The following is a 23,279-nucleotide window of genomic DNA, read 5'->3' as shown; positions in this document are numbered from 1 at the left end:
ACATGCACCCCATGCACTTTCCTTCGAAGTTTCATGATATAACCAGCCTCTATCCCTCAGAAAATCTTTCTCAGCAACAGTAGCAAGGATGCCTCCCGGACTAGCCAATTTTGGATAAAAAATTGGATTAAGTAAAGGGTCATCACACCCACTTGTTGTAGGACATACAAAGTGCCAAAAAGCAGCAAACCTTTTCCTCGCTTCCTCTGATTCGTTTACCTCATTGCCAACAGGCTCCTCACCACCAAAACAAGTATGTACCAAAATCGTCCCTGCAACATTCATTCCAAGTAGTTTCTCTGGCCCATGTTTCATGACCTTGTGGTGTGTGTGCTAAATTAGCACCAGCACTCTCTCCATCCAAAATAACACCCTACAAAATCAGCATGACTATTTAACCACTCTTTAAGGACCATCACCATCAACATGAGATGCAACCCATTTAATAACAATTCATATATCATCATATCATGCTTGAGGGGCTTTATGAAAATATCTGCAATCTAATCATAAGTCATGCAAAAGATCAATTCCACTTCTTGGTTCTTGACATGTTCTCTTATAAAATGATACTGAGTATCGATATGTTTGCTTCTATAATGAAAGACTGAATTTTTTGCCAGGGAAATTGCTAATAAATTGCTTCTATAATGAAAGACTGAGTGTTTTCATGGGACTGTCTTGTGAAAATCCCAAGTACTTAAAAACATTTCATAGCTAGATACCATGACAGACAGTTGAGCTGACAATAACATACTCGGCTTCACAAGTTGATAGTGTCACAATTGCTCTTGTTTCGTTGACGACTAGGTAAATATTGTGTCTCATATAAAGAATGTGAACCTAGTTGTGCTTTATATATATATATCCAAGTCACGTCCCTAATCACTATCAAAGTAGTTAACAAGTTTGGAATCTTCACAGTATGAGTAGAACAAACCATCATTAAAAGAGCCTTTTATGTAGCAAAGAATTTCTTTAGCTGTATTTAGAAGAGACTAGTCAGGGGTCTCCATGTATCTTCTGACTAACCCAACTCTATAAAGTATTCCTGGTCTGGTATAAGTCAAGTATCTTAAGCTTTCAACCAAACTTTTGAAGCAAGTAAGATCTATATCTTCATACTTATTTTTCCTCAATTTCAATCCTGAAGTTGTCACATGGTTGCAATTCTTCATCCTAAACTTCTTCAAAATCTCTTTCGTATAATTGCTTTAGAAGATAAGGATTGCTTTCTTGTTGTGCACAATTTTTATTTCAAGGAAATGAGTCATTTGGCCTATATCCGTCATCTCGAATTCTTTGGCCATGCTCCTCTTTAAAGCGTCAAACATATCTGGATTATTACCCGTGAATATTAAATTATCAACATATAAGCATACAATTATTACACTTCTATCTGTCTTCTTCATATATAGTTCTTGCTCATAGATATATTTTTCAAAATCATTCTTCTAAAAGTAGTCATCAATCCTCATATTCCAAGCATGAAGGGTTTGCTTCATGCTATAGAGGGCTTTTTTCAGCTTGTACACCTTATCTTGTTTTCCTTTCTTTATTTATCCATGTGGTTGATCAATATAGATTTGTTCTTTAAGAAATCCATTTAAAAATGTTGATTTCATATCTAATTGGTAAATCTTCCATCTATTTCATGCAACTAGTGAGATTAATAATATAATGGTCTCAAATCTAGTAACGAGGGAAGGACTTCCCTATAATCAATTCATTATTTTTTCTTGTACCCTTTTGCTACAAGTCTAACCTTGTACCTCTAAACTTTTCCATGAGCATTCTTTTTTGTCTTGTAAATCCACTTGACTCCAATAGTCTTGTATATTTTTAGGAGAGTAGTCAACTCCCATATGTTGTTCCTCTTAATGGACTGAATCTCCTCATCCATAACTATTCTTCATTTATTTTAATTGTTAGCATTCTCAAAGCTAATAAGATCATTGGTTAATAGCATACATTATAGATTAACATACTCGTCTATCAATTATATATTATAATAAAAACCATCTAAGGTACGAGCTCCTCAAGGCGTCATGTTTTAAAAACCATGTTGGAATATTGGTGATGCATCTTCATTCCTTTATAGTGAGGGGTCACTACATGGAGGTGTATACTAGTCTCTAAGTATTTGTAGCTCTATATTATCTTTTTTTATACGTGCAGGTTTTTCTTCTTCTTCTTCAAGCATCAATTTTGCATTTTTTATTCCAATTTCAAGATTTATTTTCTTTAAAAATGACATCCTAACTGAAAATAACTTTCTTAGTGATGGGATTGTATAACTGATATCCTATAGTTCTATCATCGTATCCAACAAGAATACACTTCTTTCTTTTATCTTCAAGCATTATTCTTCTTAAATCTAGGATTTTACTGTAAGCTATTGAGTTAAACACTCTAAGATGACTCACACTAGTCTTATGAGTATTCCAAACTTTATGTGGTGTTTTAATATCAAGGTTCTTGGTAGGACATCAGTTGAGAAAATAGAGCACACACATCATTGCTCTAAACATTTCGTGAGTCATCTTAAAGGATAAAAATATTTTTGACCATGTTAAGGATTGTGCAGTTCTTCTTTCTCTCGGCTACACCATTCAAATGAGAGGTGCATGCTGATGTAAACTAATTTTTAATTCCTTATTTCCTAAGGACTTCTTAGAAAGCTTCTGTAGTGTATTTTCCCTCTTGATCTGATTAAAGTGAGTTGATGTGATAGCCACTCTAGCGCCTCTCCACAAGAGCTTTAAATTATTTAAACTTGTTAAACACCTTTGAATTTCTTTTAATAAAATAGACTCAAGTTTTTCTGTTAAAATTATCAATGAAGATGAGGAAGTATTGATTCTATCCATTTGAAACTAGGTCCAAAAAACCACACACATGTGTGTGTAGTAGCTGGAGCAGAGTCTTAGATCTCTAGTTGACTTGTATTTCAAAGCTATTTATATGTTGCTTGCTCATAACACAACTTCCATATATCTCATTTGGATATTAGATGTAGGGTAGGTCGTATACCATTTTTTTCCTTCCTAATTCCTTCAAGCTTTCAAAACTAAGGTGTCCATACCTCAAATACCACAACTGGTCTTTGTTGTTGTTTAATGCATTCAAACACTTTGGCGTTTCATGATGGATGAAAAAAGATAACATTCGATTCATTTTCATAGAAACTCAAAGATTAGCTTCCCCGAGCATTTGAGATCAATATCTGCTTGTTTCTAAGGCTAATCTAGTAGCCTTTCTCCACAAGTTATCCAAGACTCAAAATATCGGTCTTCATACCAGAAACATAAAAGACATTGGAGAGATCATTGAATGATATCTCTCCCTGAACTTTCTCATCAAATTCAACAAATAAATTCTCTCTTCCGGTCATGTGATTACTAGCACTAGAATTAAGATACCAAATATTTGGGTCTTGTTTAGTTGAGTTGTGTGCCATCAAGTTCAATGATTCTCCATTAGCTGGTTTAACTTTTACAAGATTAGCCTCCTCACTAACATTTTTTATTGGTAGTCTTTCCTAATACTTATTGCTATAATGACCATATTTCTCACAATTATAACATTGAGAATTTCTTTTGTCAATGTTTTGATGGTTATTGTAACCACCTTTTCTTCCAAGTCATTTTTCTCGTACTATATTTTATTGTTCATGTACTTCTCTTATGAATCCTTTTGTTCCCCTACCTTCTCCTATGGATTTAGAATATTTAGATCCTTTTCTGCTAGGTCTTTGACCTTGTCCTTGGTAAGATGCCCCTCTTTTCTTGCATCTCCTTTTAGTTAATGATAGTTTTAACTGTAGGGCTTGCTCCAATATTTTTTCATTGCTTCTTCTATTAATCTTTGCTTATGAGTTTGTAGTGAACCTATAAGTTCTTCAATAGATATTCCTTCCAAATCTTTTATTTCTTCCAAGGAAATAACTATAACAAGACTTTAGATCCAAAGGTCTCCAAATATTTTCAGAAATCCTCATGTATTCAAAATTCTCTTTATTCCTTTTGATTTGATTTTGCACCATTATAATTTGAGTATGGAATTCAGAAATTGATTTTAAAGGTTTCATTTGTAAAGCTTCAAGTTCTCCTCGTAATGTTTGAAGACGAACACACTTTACTTTATCAACAACTTGTATGTTTTCCTTAACCTTTCCCAAACTTCTTTTGATGTCACTGTGAAGCTACTATCTCAAATACAACTTCATCAAGACCCTGGTAGATAATGGACTTTACCTTGTTGTCCCTTATTCTATCAGCACACATGATTGTTCTTTTATCATCATGTAAGGATGTTTCCCTAAATAAGACGTCTTCAAACCCATCTTCCATTATATCTAAGACATCTTAAGAACCTAGGAGAGCTCTCATTTGAATGCATTAATTGTCATAGTTCTTCTTTGTCAACTTTGGGATGAGTACTTGTGTAATTTCATTGGCCATTGCTTTTGACTTTATCAAAACAAGTCTTTAAATTGAGATTTTACAAAAATAACTTTACTATTGAGTATGTAACAATCGAATGTGGGTAGGAAGGATTGTTATGTAATTTTTAGAACTTTTGAGGTAGTTATTGAATTTTTGGAACAATTAGTTTTGTAATTTTAGAAAATATAGGGTTCATTATGCAATTTCTAAAATTTTTAGGGACTTATTAAAATTCTAGAAACTTTTGGGTCTTTTTAAGATTATGAAACTTAAAGGGCTATTTTATAAATTTTAGAAACTTTAGGGGTTATTCTGAAATTTATGAAATTGTTGGGGTTGTTTTGGAATTATTAAAAATTCAAACTGGTTTTTTTGGTTTTCTTCTCTAGTGACGATGTTGTTTTCTAGTGAAACTTTGGGAGGCTCATAGAGACTTGTCTGGACTCTATTTGGGCTTATTTTTAACTCATTGTGAAGTGCTATTCGCATATTCAAAATATAGTCTTGAACAATTTAATTTTTAGATAAAAAAAATCAAACACCTTCTGTTTTTGCTTTTTAGGCTCTGATATCACTATTAGGTGGAGTGGATGGTTGAGGTCACAAGTGGTGTTTTTCTTTATAAGAGCAATATTCATCCAAACAAACACTAGATTCAGAAATCTTTCTAATGCGTTTGTTTCTCGGAAAGTGGTTTCTGGGAAACCACTTTCCAAACTTTTCTGTGTTTGTTTGCCATTAAAAAAATTGGTCAACAAAAAACACTTTCTGGTCAACAGAAAACACTTTCCATCAAAGAAAAATTTGGCTTGGGCCGTGTTTGTTTCCTGGAAAGTGGTTTCCGAGAAACCATTTCCAAACTTTCCTGTGTTTGTTTGCCATTAGGAAAGTTGGTCGGCAGAAAACACTTTCCGGTCAATGAAAAACACTTTCTAGTCAAAGGAAGATTTGGCTTGGTTTCCAGGAAAGTGTTTTCCTTTTATTTTGGGCGGAAAACACTTTCCGGAAGTTGTGAAAAATTTATAAATTTTATATTATTTGCTGAATATATCAAATTTGGTCCTCAAACTTTTGATTGCTATATATATTTTGTTTTGAATATTTTTTTTTCAATTTCATCCCTTAGATTTAATTTTTATATTAACTTTGCTCCTCATTTTTATAATTGTTATTTGATTTTTCCTTATCATTTTTTAATTGAAATTTTTTATCTATCAAATTTGATCCTCATTCTTTTGATTGTTACTTATTTTATTTGAAATAATTTATGAAATGTTAATTATTATTATTTTAATTCCTTCATCTTTTAATTTTTTAATATTTTAGATTTGATCTCTATTATTTTGATTATTATTTATTTTATTTGAGATAATTTATGAAATTATATTTTTTTTTCAATTTCATTCTCATTCAACTTTTTAATTTGTAAGATTTGTTCCTCATTATTTTAATAAACTTTAGAAAAAATAAAACATTAATAAGTTATTTTCCAACTCATTTTCAATTACATAACCAAATACTAGAAAGTGTTTTCCAACTTATTTTTCATTACACTACCAAATATCGAAAAATAATTTATTTTTCCAGAATTCACTTTAAAAAAAAATTACTTTCCAGTAAACAAACATGGCATATCACACAAGTTTTACAACTCTTATAATGTCTCTCTTTCTAACACTTTCCGCTCCACACACTTTATACATTCAAAATACATGTTAATTTATAAGTGGAATGATAAACTGTCATTTTCATTCTATCTAACTTTCAGTTTTTTTTTCTAACATTCAACTAACATTCTAGCCAATTACCATTATTGAATGTGGTTTTTTCACTGACAAAGAAAATCTTGTACTAGTCAAGTTTACTAATCAACATAATTCAGGTGTTCAAATAATCATGGTAATTAAGTTGAGGACAAGAGGGGCAGAACCATAAAATGAAATTAAAGGGGTCAAAATAGAAAAATTATTCTACGAGGGTCAAATTTTTATTTTATTTTTATTTTTTGAACTAAAACTATAAATATTATTGGGTGGGGCTGGGATTATTTTTTGCCTTGCAAGGGCTGGTGGAGGCCCCCGCCAGCCCCATTCGACGCGTAATATGGAATTATTCATTTCAATCAATTACGTATATTAACTCATCATCATTACAATTACAAGCCAAACATATTATATATATATATATATAGTAGAAGAAGAAGAGAGAATCATTGTTGCCCTTTTCTTAAAGAGGAAAATGGAGATTAAGGTTATGTTCTTCCCCAGTTGATTGTCTATGAATATTTGGGATTTAATTTACGTGGTTCTGCACTCTTTTATTTATTTTTTTTTCAAATGAATTTAATGGGTTTAAAGTGTGTGACTTCGATCTTTTATGCACAATTTCTTTATTATTGACAACATGTGAGTAATATTGGCTGATCGTTAATTAGTCTGCTGATCTTTTTGTTGCACGCAGGAGTTCTAGCAGGTTGATAAATCTCGAGGGAGGAACGTACTATAGTTGATTACAAGCCCATAGGTGGAAAACTTTTTTCTTTTCCAACGATTCAGAAAGAGCTCTCGAGCAGGTGAGCCATCGGCATCCCATTCCAATAGTTTTGCTGGTGACGACACAGGCCACGTTACATGATTTTCCAGGTAGAATATTACCTTTTTAAATTATACTATAATTATAATAGTAGAAGAGTACATTACACCGATACATAATTATGCAAAGCCAGTCTAAAGACAATGACCCCTCTCTTTAAATACTATATATGCTCCCCTCCTTTTATATATATATATATATATATATATAATTTCAGGACAAAGCAACCAGCCAAAACCAGATTCCCAATTTCAAGAGGAGGAGGTGGGAAGAAATTAGATAAAAACAAGAAAGTAAAGTTCAAAAAGATGAGACATTCCAAGATTTAACAGGCTCCGGCATGAAATATCTCAAGCGCTGAGTGGCTAAGGCTTCTTGAACATGTGAATGTGAAGAGGGTTGGGCGGCGCGCGAGAGCAGTGTGTGTGTATACTGTGTGCTCTGCAACAAGTTTACCCCATTCAAAATGAATCCATCTTTCCAGAATGATGAAAATCAAGTAATAAAGATAATAATTGGTCCATTTCTTGACTAATCATTAGATTGCTTGGATACCATTGTTAATGTCTACATATTTTTAATCTAGAGAATATGTGCTCATGCTCCCGTGCAAGTGTGTATACACGAGGATATGTTCTTGCGTCCGCGTGTATATGTACATATATAAAGGGATATGAATATTAAGAAAACTTTAAAAATATATAAATCAATGTAATGGTATGATTTATTATTGGATTCAAAATTACAATCATAATTCAAGGTCTCACAATCTTTTTTTCCTGTTTTTATTTATTTATTTATTTATCTAGTGAAAGTCATATAGCAAGAAAAGTATCTAGCCAAAAAATTAAATATTTCATAAAACAAAGATCATGATGGAACCTCCCTCAATCCAAAAGCACAGATCAACATTACCTTACACTTGATTTTTATCAAATTAATGAGGATGATGAGATTTGAACTCGTGACCACTTGGTCATTAAGACTCTGATACCATGTCAAAGAACCATTTCAACCTAAAAGTTTAAGCTGCTAGATAAGATCCTAATATATAATTTATATTATTCTTTAATAATAATTAGTGCATAAACTAATACACGAAGCACATGCAAAATCATAAAAAAAAAAAAAACATCTCTCAACATGCACAACAAATTAAGGAAGTGTTTGAGAGTGTAACAACAATTATTTTTAAAGTGTTTTTTATTTGAAAATGTATCAATATAATTTTTTTAAAAATTAGTTTTAACAATATTAAAAATATTAATTTAAAATAAAAAAATAAAAAAATTTAAATTTTTTAAAAGAACTTTGAATTAAAGAAACCGGGCTTGGAGTTGCATATGCCAATAACCAAATAAGGGCAAGCAGATGACAGTGGCAATCTGCAAAAACTGAAGGTTCATGAAAGTGCCAAAGGCACATACACAAAAACAAAGTGTAATTATTAATACAGAGCCCAGCATTAAGTCGCTTGTGGGTCCATCCAAAACAAAGAGACACGAGGACCCGACTTAGGATACCCCACAATTCCCGCGTAAAATAAAGTTCCCTACAGAAAAAAAGAAGAAGGTGATTTTCACTATAGAAGATTGCAATAATACACCTATAAAAAGGGATTATTTATATAATAATAATCCATCAAAAGAAAAGGTCTGTTGTCTGCAAAGAAGCACAACCTTCACCCGTGACGGGAGGCTTTTGCATCCTTTTGAAATAGGACCCGTTTCTCAAAATGTAGGCCAGACAGCTATTAAGATTTTTATTTTTTTTTCAAAATAAATCCAGAAAATAACGGATTTAGAATCATCGTACTGTATTGAATTCTTTGCTTTGATTCTTATCTAATCTTTTTAACTTCAAAAATTAAGAATGGTTAGGGCAGGAGGAACAAAGGTAATGAATAAAAGTTAGAAGATTAGAAGCTCTAATTAGATCAGCACACCAGATTCTCAGAATTGCCATTTTTATACATGAACTAACAAAACCTCTAATCTGATATAACACCTACATATATTATGGATCATTAAACAAAACATTTCTTTAATGGAAATTGACAAAGTTGAAGAAACAGGGTGGCATCCATCTTCTATCTCACTGCCGCGAACCCTTTCTCCTTCCTCGCATGATTCTTCAACTCACCACCTGCACACATTCACATGCTTAAACCCTCTTGTTATCATGAAAAACCTACGCATCTTTTTCCCTTCAAAAAATATAACAGACTAACACAACGTTGTGCGTTCTTTTAAGAAAAAATCTTAGATTTCTCTGTGAAAGGTAACAGAGCACGCAAACAAAACAAGGAAAAAAACAAAACACAGTGCTGCGTGAGCAGTTTCTAGGTCTGAGGCACCAACCGATGAATGTAACTGGAAGTAACGGACATGGCATGCAGGCATTAAACCCTAGGCAGTTTCGTTTACTAAACTCACAGCAGAGAAACTGCTGGCTATTTAATTAGCCATTTCGTAACTTACAAACTATGTGCCGCCATGAAACAGGAGAAGAGGAATCAAGGCTGGCTATTCACTAATTAATATATACCAAGAACAATTAGATTATATATGTATATTCTTGATGAAATCAATTAATTAATAAGGATCAACACATGATGGGGAAGAAATAAAAAGAAAATAAAGATTAAAGAAATGTGATATACCTTGAGGCTTACAATTTGGTGGATCTTCAAAGAGTGATAAAGAAAGTTGCTTATGAGCAACCCCAATGTCAAACAAAATAAGTCCTGATCCTGGATCATCAACTATGATATCTTTAACTGGTAGCCAAAGAAAGAGTTCTTCTTGAGACAAACCGACAACCCCTGAGAGACTACGATAAGTGAGATTAGCCCTCACTACGCTTTCAAAGAAGACCCTATTCTCATACTTGGTCAAGCATGGACCATCAAGGAACACCTCTAAGTAGCCATCTTCAGACAGGGTGTAGGACTTGACTTCTTTGGGGAGGAGACCAGCTGGTAACCCCTTTGAGATAAGAAGGTCATGGATTGAAGAGGAGAAAGAGAGCCGTGGAGAGAAAAGGACGAGCAAGCTTAGTGTGCAGAAAAAGACTATTCTGGTCCTGGTGTTAAAGATGGCCATGGATGTTTGTCTAGAGAGTAAAGAGCAGAGAGAGAGAGAGAGAGGGTTTAAGGGGTGGTTTTTGGGCTGGAAAGTTGAAGAACTGTTTTAAAAAAGGGAGGGTTAGAGAGGCGGAGTTACTGAATTGGCCATGGTTGTTGGTGGCTGGGACCAAAATGCGTTTGATTAGGATCTTTTAAATGTTTTGTAATTTATCAAGTAATGAGCCTTAATTATAGATGTTGTTGGGTCTGCTGTTGATAGTTTTTGGAAGTGTCATTTGATGCCTTGCTTGATGTTTTTATTGGATTGTCTTGTAAGGACCAAGACCTCCTTAAGTTATGCACCTAAGAATATCTTCCATAATTGTGAGAGCAACGTCTTGTTCATAAGTAGAGGTGTAATTAAATTACATTATTAATCAATTCAAAATCAATTTCTTCATATAGATCCTCTTAACTTCAAAAAATGCTCTTTAAATATTGGACTAGTATCAATTTTTCCTTTTAATAAATTTTCTCTTATCCCCAAACACTCAATTGGGCTTGTGGATGGACAATTTCTCAACATAAAAGACGTTATTTCCTATAAAAAGAGTAAATTAAATTCAGATGAAATTCATGACCAAATACAGATGAAAAAACTTAATTGGGAATTCATGAAACTTAAAGAGATAAGATTGACATAAATATTTATTTGGGTTTAAATTGAGGCTACTTATATAGTTAAATGATATTCTTAAAGTCCTCGGGAGAAAGAAAAAAAGAAGTGAAATTTTGAAATCTACCCTTATTTTCTTCCATCACGCAAGGGAAGGAATAATCACGATAGGTACTTAGTATTACAACCAAAGTTTTTACACGTACTCTTTAAGTTTCGTGTCTTCTAATACTCTACATTTAACTTACAAGCATAAGCAAGAAAATCTTCTTATATACCATGAAACCATGCTCAACAAGTCGTAAAGAAATAAGAAAAATGAACCCTAGTGGATCCCATATGAGGATTCTATCTATATATTAATAGCTCGATTTATTTCTCTTTTACGCATGGTGTCCTGGATTTATGTGATGTTGTGTGTAGTACTAGGATTCCACAATATTGTTGACTTTTTTTCTTAATTATGAAACCAATAAATGGAACAAATATCGGTATATAATGGATTTCATTTCACAATATTGTTGATGAATACTGAAAGTTTATATGGTTATTAATTTTAAAATTAGTCGAGATATGTGTAAACTGACCCAGATACCATGTTAATAAAAAGAAAGATTGGGTTCATGAGGCAATTAATTTTTCAAAATAAGAATGATCATAAAATCTATGGCCTACTTAATAGCACCGTAAAATGTGTACATTGGTCCAAGTAGAATTGATACTTTGATAAAACCTAATTAGCAAATCCCATACATGCCTCATAATCTTGGTGGTTGGTACTCTAATTATTTGATTCAAAAGTTGCTTGTCAAAGAATTAAAAGTACTGCAATGATGAAAATCTCTGTAGCTAATTCCCCCCATCGCAAGCAAACTTTCAATAATTTATCTACAAAAAAATCTTGGATTGTGCAGTGTTTATATTTTTAAAATGATTTAAAAATATAAAATAATAATAATTTAAAGTAAAAAAATAATTTTTTTAAAAAAACAGTATCACGCCGGAATAATATTAAGTTGCTTCTAATATAGAGAAGAAATCAATCTAGTAAAGGCCACTTTAGTCAATTAGCACAGATCATGGAGTCCAAGGAGGAGGTAAATGGAGCAGATGCAGTCAAAAAGGCACTCCTTTGAAGGTCACCTTCAGGCCCGTTCTGCAGCTAAATGAAGGGTAAAAAAAGGTTAAATTTATCAACTTCTGTCCTCAGTTATGATTCTATCCACTTTCTTTGTATATTTATTTTATTAGCCTTAGATCTGGCTGACCACTAAAATGAAGAAACAAGGGTATCATGTGTCAGTGCTCAACAGTGTTCTTCACATGGAGAAATTAATTCGAGTTTTTAAACTTAATATAATGGATGAAGTAACTCATTAATACTGCAGTTTATAATCGTGTTTTTTAAATTTTTGATTTTTAATTATTTTTTTATATTTTTAAATCGTTTTAATATGTTAATGTTAAAAATAAATTTTTTTTAAATAAAACAAAAATATTATTTTGATATTTTTCTAAGCAAAAAAACATTTTAAAAAACAACCTCTACCATATTTCTAAATAGACCCTAAAACTTACTAGGGATCGTTAGAGATTGCGTTCCAAACGATGTTTTTAAAAAATTAAAATTGTTTTTGTTTAAAATTAATTTTTTATATTTTTAAATTATTTTGATGTGTAATAGCAAAAATAATTGTTTTTAAAAAAATAATAATATTTTAATATATTTTTAAAATAAAATTTTTTTTCAAAAAACAACCACTACAATAATCTCGTTCACCCTCTTATATCTATAAAATAACAATAACGTTAGTTTTCCAAGTTTTTAAACCATGAGCTAGCTCTTAATAAGTTTAACTGTCAACTTATTATTAATATATTATATCAGTTTATATATAATTGAGATTAAGTCTTTATCCCAATAAATTTAAAATTAATAATTGAATAATTGAATGAACCGAGTCTTTTGTCTTGAATAAGACCCCAAGCGGTTCGATAAGCATATGACAAGGAGTGAGTGAGGACTGGAGGGGTGGAGTACAAGCCATGCTTTGCTGTCTCTGAAGAGTCCATTGTGACGCTGTTTTTAGGACAAAAGTTTTCTAAAACTAATGATTATGTAACGCGTGGGTTTTCTTACTAGGTGTCCCTAGCTATATGATTTGACACACGTGGACCAAAGACTTAACCTGTAACCTAGTGTATATGTGGTTTTATGTCGTCTCTCTCGTTGGATATCTGAGAGAACCAAACCTGCTGAAGCACGTAGCCTGTTAAAGGTGGCCCACGTGTGGCTTATGTAGGTCCCCCACTCGTGACTTATGCCTGACCTCTTCTATGATTTTTTTTTAATTATTGGACTGACATGCAAAGCTAAATAATACGGAGGGCTTTTTTTTTTTTTTTTTTTTTTTTTTTTTTTTTTTTTAATAATGGCAACGAAAATTCACCCTAGGAATTGGATGAAAATTAAGGAAGACTTGTAAGATTGCAAAAAATATTGAATGGGATATTCTTTTTGCTACCTTTTGTAATTAAGAAAAATCAATGTAGAATTAGTATTTTTTTTTTAAAAAAAATCTTGGTAATGTACTATAACCATAATAACCAAGATTAAAATTGGATAATATGTGATTAAATGTTTATGACAATTAAATCTAAGTTATTCTCAAAATAGGTGTATTTATTATTGTCAAAATATGTTGTCTTATATTAGACATACAAGTAAGGATGTAAGGATGTTTAATTTATTGTAATAAGAGTATATAAAATATAAAAAGATTGTTTAAGATAAGTTTAGAGTATATACAGTTTTAAATTTATAAATATGTAAAATAAAATTTAAAATAAATATGCTTTGAACATAAATATAATAAAAAGAATACTACCATACATACTAAGTATATAATCAAACTTGCAATAAATATAATATTAAAGTCCTAGCATATATACTGACAATAGAAATAATAATGCTTAAATTAAAATAAAAAAAATAATTACTTGTTGAAGTACTTTAAATGAATGAATTTTTTGTTGTTTTAAAGCATGAATAATTTATCATTAAGATTTTATTGCTCCTCATTTATACAATTAGGATATTACAATATATCTCTCAAGATTTCAATATCTTCGTCTTAATTTAAATGCACTTGTAAATAAGGTTATTGAACCAAAATAAAAAATTGAATAATAAATCAGAATTAATTTTCTTCATTATCAATTAATTAACTACCATAAATAAAAAAATAAATCTAAAAAAACTAAAAATTCTTTTAAAAAAACTAAAAATCTTTTTAAAATTAATTTCCCATTCACCTAATATATTTAAATTATGTTAGTTAAACAAATTTTCAATGGTAACGTCCGCCATAATAATGACTTCAAGTTCCTCTAGTCTAGCCATGTTAGCTTGTGCTGCCCCTAAACAGAATAGACGACTGAGGAAGAAGACGTTTGTGAGCACTCAGCAGGACTCGTCCCTCATAATCTCGAATAACAAGACCTAAGCCACAACCTGTAGGGCAAAGCGTCGAATCTGTGTTGATTTTCTCGGAGGATTCAGCTGGTGGTTGCCACATTGACGCCCCTTGGTTGCGAGGCTAGACCATTGATGGTTCAAGTATTGCTTCCTGATACCTGCTTAAGGTAGCGGATGCAATTTTCAAGATAGAATTTGCAGTTAGCATTCGTTCCTGAAATAAAGAGATGGAGATTTCTGGCATGCCATAAAGTCCACGCCAACATTACGCCTTCAACTGAGTATGAACTTCATGAAGAGTAATAATCTGGCGGCTCGTCCACATCTTCGTGTCCCTGCTGTTTTGTATGCAAGCGCACCACACACACATCCTTGGATATAGGACAGTCTTGAATCAAAAGCAGGATTGATTCCATATGAAAACCACATCTGAAACACCTTGGAGATATTTCTCTTGAATGAATTATCAATAGAAGGAAGAGAGTTATTCATGAATCTGAGACAGAAATGACGAACCTTTATATTGGAAAGTTGGAGCATTTGCATTTTTCTCTCTTAATTCCGCTGTCGCCATTAGAATTTGGCAATAGATTCAATCTTCTCCCATAAACTAACTGCTATAAGTTGGAATGGACTACATTATATAATGCCTTGAATAACATTTCTTTATTAGCCACGGATCACTACCATAAATTTGACTAAAACCAACGGACTTACCGACATAATTTTTCTGTCGGTAATTTGTGGTAATATTTACTAAAGAATGTAAATCTCTTAGTAATTTTATCAGTATATACCGACATAATTACCAAGGGACTATTTAGAATTTTGAGAGAAAAAAAAAGCAAGTCGATGACGTGGAAGTTTTTACGGGCGATTTTACTGACAGAATTACCGAGGGATTCAAACCAGGATCTCCGTACAGTGACATGACCCTTTCACCAACAGAATATTTTCGTTGGTGATTCCATCGGTGAAAGTTAATATAGCACCACGCTACGGACCCTCCCCTATTTCTCCTTCTTTTTCCCCCACCCTTGCATCTAAAGAAGCTGCCCCACCCCCCAACTGTAAACACCCACCCCCCAAACTATCCCCCTCTTCTCAACATAAGTCATCCTTCTTTAACTTTTGTAGTCACAACATCCGTGTTCTGATTTATTGTGGATTTTGTCATTTTTTATAAGTAAATATTTATTTTTTTTAATTTTAACATTAAAATGTCAATGTTATTATTATTTAATGTTTTTTTAGTATATGTATTTTGTTAGTGTATGTACATGTTTTATTGTTTTTTTTCAAACAAACTTGTAGTATGAATGTATATTTTTGTACTTGTTATGGTTTGTTTTAGATTTTGTAAAATTGTATTTGTTTGTAAATTGTTGTGATGAAATAAATAATAGCTTGTTTAACGGGTCTGTTTTAATTTTTATCAATGCTATTACAAAGTTGTAATTTCCGTAAATTTATGTGTATAAATTTATATGGATGTTGATAATTGATAATGAATATTTAAGAGAAGTTTTAATTAGTTTGTTGGATAATCTTGAGTTAAACCAATATTTTTGCAAATTTATTTATTTGACATAGTTAATTAATACCTGTTGTCATCATTATTTTATAGAGGTTCAATAGAAGTTATGGATGATCGTTCATGGATATATCGAGATTCACCACAAGGATTGCAGATGATGAATTATTGTAATGGGGTTCAGGGTTTTATTAATTTTGCAATATCTATTCTAAGAAATTTTAGTAGAGGCGATATTAGGTGTCCATGCAGGAAGTGTAAAAATAAAAAGTATCTGCATCTAGATATTGTAATGATGCATCTTCTACACAAGGGGTTCATGGAGGATTACCTGTGTTGGTATGCATATGGAGAACTATTTGTTCGTAATGAGAGCATGGTAGAAAGGATGGTTGGGTCAACGTTTAGTGCTAGCAACGTGCATGGAGTTGTAAATGACAACAATAATTCATACATGAATATAGTTATGGATGCAATGAGAATGAATCAAGGTAATGCTAGTCAATGTCCAATTGTACAAGAAGAACCTAATGCAGACGCGACCATGTTTTTTGATCTGTTGAGAGATTCTGATGAACCATTATGAGATTGCCGCACGAATCATAGTATATTATCGGCCATTGCACAAGTGTTTATCATCCGAATGAGGCCGGTTATGACAGATTATGGTTGAGTGAGGCTGGTTATGACATAATTATTGAATGGACGAGAAGTATTTTACCTGAAGAGAACAAGCTAAAAGAGAACTTCTATGCTGCTAAGTCCATAATGAAACCCCTCAGTTTAGGAAACTAGAAAATTGACATGTGCCCTACATGTTGTACTACCTTGAAAATACTGAGCCGACCCAGTGCATGACATGCGGGCATTCCCGTTACAAACCCAGAACTGACACGAGAAAGACTCTCGTGACATATAAAAAACTTAGATACTTCCCAATCACACCTAGATTGCAGAGGTTATTCATGTCATAAAGGACTGCTGAGCACATGACATGGCACCAATCACATAATGTGGTTGATGAAGTGATGGTGCATCCTTTTGATGGCGAAGTATGGCAACACTTTAACAGTGTGCATTCTCACTTTTCAGCTGAATCAAGGAACGTGCATCTTGGGTTGTGTATAGACGAATTCAACCCATTCGGGTCATTCGCTGCTTCTTATTCTTTTTGGCCGGTCATACTCATAGTTTACAACTTGCCACCAGGGATGTGTATAAGGCCAGAGTTCATGTTTTTATCTACGGTGATACCCGGTCCGAGCAGGCCAGGCCGAAATATAGATGTTTGTCTTCGACCGTTGATTGATGAGTTGATGCAGTTGTGGTCCTCCGGAGCTTTGACTTATGATATATCAAGAAAACAAAATTTTCTTATGAGGGTGGCTTTGATGTGGACTATCAATAATTTTCCAACTTATGGAATGGTTTCTGGTTGGAGCATGCATGAAAAACTAGCATGTTCATGCTGCATGGAAAACAAAAAAGCATTCACACTAACAAACAGAGGTAAAGCTTCTTTTTTTACTGCCACCGTCGTTTCTTGCTAACGAATCACAGGTACAGAAAGAACATAATGATTTCTTTGTTGGCAGAGTTGAAAAGGATGTTGCACCCCCAAGTCTTTCTAGTGAAGAATTGCATGACGTTGTATCAGAGTATGGTGACATTGTGTTTGGTTTCCAATCTGGTAAGCAGAAGTTTTCTGGTTTTGGTTTGACCCACAACTGGGTAAAAGCGAAGCATTTTATGGGAGTTTTCTTATTGGAAGACCAATCTCCTCCGCCACAACCTTGGCGTCATACACATAGAAAAGAACGTGTTTGAGAACATTTTCAACACCGCATGGATGTGAAGGGGAAGACAAAGGACAACATCAAGGCTAGAATGGATACATCATTGTTCTGTAACTGTAAAAATATGGAGTTGGTTTTTGATGGGTCACGGGTCGCAAAACCCAGAGCAAGCTTTTTGTTAGAGAAAAATGCACAACAACTAGTCTACCAATGGCTAAAGAGTCTGTGTTTTCCCGATGGACGTGCCTCAAACATATCAAAGTTGGTTAATCTAGAGGAATGCAGATTGTATGGAAGGAAAAGTCATGGCTGCCACGTGTTTATGCAAATACTCATTCCATTAGCTTATCGTGATTTGTTGTCAAATGGTATATGGGATGCACTCACGGAGATTAGTCATTTCTTTAGAGATATATGCTCTAGTAAGTTGTAGAAAAATCACATTGAGTGGTTTGAAATGAATATCGTCGAGACAATATGCAAACTTGATATGATCTTCTCTCCATCATTTTTTGACTCGATGGAGCATCTACCCATACATTTACCATATGAGGCAAAAGTTGGAGGACCAGTCCAGTATAGATGGATGTATCCATTCGAGAGGTTAAATATTATAGATGTAATGTAATTCATAACGTATTTTCATTGTTTTCTTAATTGAAAAATATTTGTTTAATTCCAATACAGGTACTTGTTCAATCTTAAGAACAAGGCGCATGTTGAGGCTTTGATATGCGAGGCCTATATTATTGAGGAGATCTCAACATTTATCTCGTACTATTTCGAACCTCATTTGAGAATGAGAATCAACCGTGTTTCACGGCATGATGATGGTGGTGAAGTGTCTTCCAGTGGGAACTTGTCAATATTCTCCAATCTTGGACGACCCACACCTAAAAATACCATAAGGGGAAGATATTTGTCTGAGATAGAGTTCAGACAAGAACACAATTATGTTCTATTTAACTGTGATGGGCTAAAACCTTTTATTCAGTAAGTTTATGTACTACTTAAAATTTGTTAAAAATGTATTATTTATATATTGTAATAACATAAACTCATATAATTTTGAAAACCTTGTAGGCAACATCGATAATATTTACTGTCTAATAACTCACAGCTGACCTAAGACCAAATCTTTCGATTACAAGATGAAAAATTTGTCATGTAGTTCAAAACACATGTAAGTACTATCACAAATTCATTATCTCTTGCAAGTTACTGTATTTCATTACAGAATTCCCGTTTATTGTTCATTGTTGTACTTGATATACAAGGTTTATCAAATGGGAATGAGTGCTGCTATTTCATTGTCTTTACTAAGCCTGGGTCCTGAAAGAAAAGTTAAGTGCTACAATGGGTATTTTGTGAATGGATATGTATTTCATACTGAAGTGTACAGGCATGGAAGAAAGATATATAACAACGGTGTTTCTGTTAACGAACAAAAATATCTTATATTTTGAAACATTATTCTTCCACCAACTTAAAATATCTAACTTATCGTCATTAGGATCCTCACAACCATAAACCAAACACTTCTCAACCTCATTTCTATTTTCCACACTATCTTCCATTTGTAAATGCCCTTTGAATTAAGCTAAAGTGTTGACATCTATCTCAATGTCATCAATAGCATTAACATCTTGTTTATGCCTATTATCATTCATAACTAGAAGCTGAAGATCCCACAAACCTAATTGCATTTTGAATCTTAACAATTGAAACATTAATCTCTTTCAAGCCATCACACACAATAAGGTTAACAATGTGTGCACAACATCTAATATGCAAATGCTCATTTGACCATATATTAGTTAGCCAATATTTCATTATATTATTCAAATATGAAATAGTCACGTTGTTAGAGCTTGCATTGTCTACTGTAATAGTCAAAAGTTTATCAATCCCGCACTCTAACAAATAATTCTCAATAACTAGACCAATTATCTTACTTATATGATTGGAAACTTGAAAAAAATTAAGAATTCTTTTATGTAAATTCCACTCATTATCAATTCACTAAGCTGTTAAGGACATATATAAATGTCCATGTATCTGTTGTTCAACATAATCATTGACCCCCAAGAGTTGTCATTAATCTTTCATTCTCTTCAATATAATATTTCAAACAATCTCTCATAACAGTGACACAAGAAAGAATGTCAAATATAGGTTTCATAGTCCTAGAAAATAATTTAAATCCCTGACCGTCTACAAAATCAAAAGGCAACTCATCAATTATTTCTATTTTTGCTTATGCTTGTCTACATTCATCATAATTATAACTTATTGCCTTAAGAGTTCCTATATTTCGATCTCCCGATTCACCCTACTCTTTTTTAGGTTCTAATACCAAAACTTTTTGCTTCCTATCAACCACAAAAAAAGATTTTTGCATACTTTTAAATGACTCCATATGTTACTTGTGTCATTAAGAATAGTATGACATGCATAATCTTTTCCACAATACTTACATTCAGCTCTAGGGGCCTTAGGATCACCATCAAATTTTATAAAGTGATCCTAAATTTGCGACTCTTTTCTATCATCAATATTTTTTTCCTTGATGTAAGGATTTAAGGTTGTTTACCTTTATTATTCATGGCGGATCCTACAGTGGTTGATGCTGGGGTAGTGTTTGAAGTTGGGGTATTGGTTGATGTTGGGGTAGTGCGAATGAATGAATCATTTTGATTTTAAAGGTTTTCCATCTATAATTACCAAATGAAAACATGTTAACAACATCTACTTGTTAACATAACATAAAGTCAATAAAGTTATCAACTTGATTTCATCTTGCAACCCAATCAACCATTCACAATTCTCATGATAATTCCTCATCCAAAAATATAATTCGATAACACAGGTAGAGCAAGAAGTATAAATTGACAAGACATCTTAGTTACATCATGAATTAGAAACTAAAAGAAGGAAGCCAGCACAATATCAGATTGATTATTAGGCATAAAAAAAATCGACCATACAACCATCCACAATTCAATTCAACATTGAAATACCCATCATATTACATGATTGGCAAGAATCAAATTTTCCAAAATTTTCTCATTAAAACACTTTGAAAATGATAGAAAGGCTTTTTTTCCTTCTAAAATTTAAATAGAAAGGAAAAGCCTATTTTATTTGTATTTAAATATTTTGTTCTTTTTAGTTTCAATATTTCAATCTAAGCTACACTATGTTAGCATAGCTCATTTTCCAACAAGTATACATCACTAGGGAAGGAATAAAGAAAGACAATATAGTGACATCTTATGCATTCAAAATAAATGAACAAATCTCAATCTTGTAACTTAATAAATTCATTAATCTCATTGGTAAATAAAATTATTTGTTATTAGTATGTGATTTTATAAAGTATTATTAGTTTAGAAACAATAATAGCAGCAACAACAATGGTAGAGAAAGACCTAGATTTCTATTTTCACAAACTTCCTCCCTTTACTTCTCAGGTAACCCTAGAAAATATTGGTTACTCTGTCCTTGTGAGTTAGGCTCAATTAAAAATGCCATTGATATCTAAAACTAGTTTTAGGGTAACATTGAACTTCAAATCAATAAACTTGGTTTTGAACCTAATAATATAAAGTTTAATTCCTTAGTGAATGGGCCAAAGAAATTGCAGACAACAATTGCAGAAATTCAAAGAAAAAAATTTCCATTTCCATCCATCGAGAAATCATAAACGTATGTTAATGAAATAAATAACAAAGAGAATATATTGGTTACTCTGTCCTTGTGAGTTAGGCTCAATTAAAAATGCCATTGATATCTAAAACTAGTTTTAGGGTAACATTGAACTTCAAATCAATAAACTTGGTTTTGAACCTAATAATATAAAGTTTAATTCCTTAGTGAATGGGCCAAAGAAATTGCAGACAACAATTGCAGAAATTCAAAGAAAAAAAATTTCCATTTCCATCCATCGAGAAATCATAAACGTATGTTAATGAAATAAATAACAAAGAGAATATATTGGTTACTCTGTCCTTGTGAGTTAGGCTCAATTAAAAATGCCATTGATATCTAAAACTAGTTTTAGGGTAACATTGAACTTCAAATCAATAAACTTGGTTTTGAACCTAATAATATAAAGTTTAATTTCTTAGTGAATGGGCCAAAGAAATTGCAGACAACAATTGCAGAAATTCAAAGAAAAAAAATTTCCATTTCCATCCATCGAGAAATCATAAACGTATGTTAATGAAATAAATAACAAAGAGAATATATTGGTTACTCTGTCCTTGTGAGTTAGGCTCAATTAAAAATGCCATTGATATCTAAAACTAGTTTTAGGGTAACATTGAACTTCAAATCAATAAACTTGGTTTTGAACCTAATAATATAAAGTTTAATTCCTTAGTGAATGGGCCAAAGAAATTGCAGACAACAATTGCAGAAATTCAAAGAAAAAAAAATTCCATTTCCATCCATCGAGAAATCATAAACGTATGTTAATGAAATAAATAACAAAGAGAGAAATCTTACAACAAAAAAGGGTGTTTAGACTGTTGTTGCGGCTTGAGGATGCTGCAAAATCCACCTAAACAACAAACAACAACAAGTTAGGAATGATGACAGACACAAAAATGATAGGAAAAAATATAGAGAATGAAACATAAATAAAAAGCATAAACCAAATGCACACACTTTGTTTAGTTCTTGGCTTAATAAACTCTCTAACGTTACAAGATTAAAGGTTGGGTGTGGGAGAGGGAGGTTGTTGGTTTGCTAGATGTAAAGATGCATATTAAAGAATGAAGATGAAAATCTTGGGAGGGGTGATAGATTTTCTAGATCTTTTGGAGAAGAAGATTAAATAAAGAAGATTGAAGATGACGAGAAGATGATGATCTGGCCTCTAGGTGTGGCATGTGGGAGGCTAGGACCCAGGAGTTTGTCTATGTGAGCTGTGAGTGGGGGGGTGGCTATAGACGGGGGCTAGATTTAGAAATTAACATATTTTTTTCTATTTAGATTACCCCTACCGGTTCGATTCCGTTGGGGTTTTTTCAGTTTCAAACCTATGAAATCGAAACCGAACCGAACCAAACCAAAAGCTTTTTAAAATATTCTAATTAGTTTAATCGATTTTTTTTCATGGTTCAATCTTTTTGGTTATTTTTTTCAGTTTTTTCAGTTTAATCGGTTTTTCGGTTGTTTTGCTCACCCCTAGTTAACATATAGAAAGATGAGTTATGCTTTCGCATTAACATGATTTCTTGGACTTAATTATACTTTTTTTTTCAATTTAAAACTAATTAAACCAAACTCAGAATTAATTCTTAAAATATCGATCATAAAAAAGTAATGTTTTCTTATAAAAATGATGGAATATGTGAAAAGAACTTGAAAAAGAGACCCTAAAACATGGTTCCTTGACAAAAGAAAGGAATTCAATGAATTTTATTCATTATTAATTGCAAATATTGATGTGCTTATGATGTTATAATCATGTAACACTAACACAAGATAAGATTAATTGACCACAATTCTCATAAAATAGTGTTTTTCAAACTATTATTTCTTAAAATAAGGTTGTCTGAGTCTTATTTATCAGAATAAGGTAATTTAGGTCACTTAGGTACATTTCATTTATCCATATCATTTTTTTCGTTTTCTTTTTCTATGTTTTTGAAAAACATCAGAGAAAGAAAAATCACTTTT

The 23,279-nt window shown here is 32.3% G+C and overlaps 1 protein-coding gene and 1 long non-coding RNA gene across 2 annotated transcripts; both read right to left on the bottom strand.

The window, feature by feature from the left end:
- Window positions 1-8,989: 8,989 nt before the first annotated feature.
- LOC18095867 (uncharacterized) lies at window positions 8,990-10,386 on the bottom strand. The gene is made up of 2 exons (XM_006370519.3): window positions 9,703-10,386; window positions 8,990-9,185 (listed from the first exon to the last, which is right to left on the bottom strand). Exons 1-2 carry the CDS (start codon window positions 10,142-10,144, stop codon window positions 9,130-9,132), a joined length of 498 nt encoding a protein of 165 aa, XP_006370581.2. The 5' UTR covers window positions 10,145-10,386; the 3' UTR covers window positions 8,990-9,129.
- A 3,584-nt stretch (window positions 10,387-13,970) lies between these two features.
- LOC112326483 (uncharacterized) lies at window positions 13,971-14,885 on the bottom strand. Its single transcript, XR_002980072.2, has 2 exons — window positions 14,778-14,885; window positions 13,971-14,690 (listed from the first exon to the last, which is right to left on the bottom strand). It is a non-coding gene; the product is annotated as an uncharacterized LOC112326483 (long non-coding RNA).
- Window positions 14,886-23,279: the final 8,394 nt, after the last annotated feature.

This window comes from Populus trichocarpa, chromosome 1 (assembly GCF_000002775.5).
Source record: "Populus trichocarpa isolate Nisqually-1 chromosome 1, P.trichocarpa_v4.1, whole genome shotgun sequence".
Taxonomy (NCBI): domain Eukaryota; kingdom Viridiplantae; phylum Streptophyta; class Magnoliopsida; order Malpighiales; family Salicaceae; genus Populus; species Populus trichocarpa.
Note: the sequence above shows the minus strand (reverse complement) of the source record. Positions and strands in the feature narration are given on the sequence as shown.

What these genes read in the sequence shown, in the direction of transcription:
- LOC18095867 (XM_006370519.3), bottom strand. Translation starts at nt 10,144, where the DNA reads ATGGCCATCTTTAACACCAGGACCAGAATAGTCTTTTTCTGCACACTA. An exon ending in ACCAAATTGTAAGCCTCAAG is followed by an intron (nt 9,186 to 9,702) that starts GTATATCACATT and finishes GAATGTGTGCAG; the next exon opens with GTGGTGAGTTGAAGAATCAT.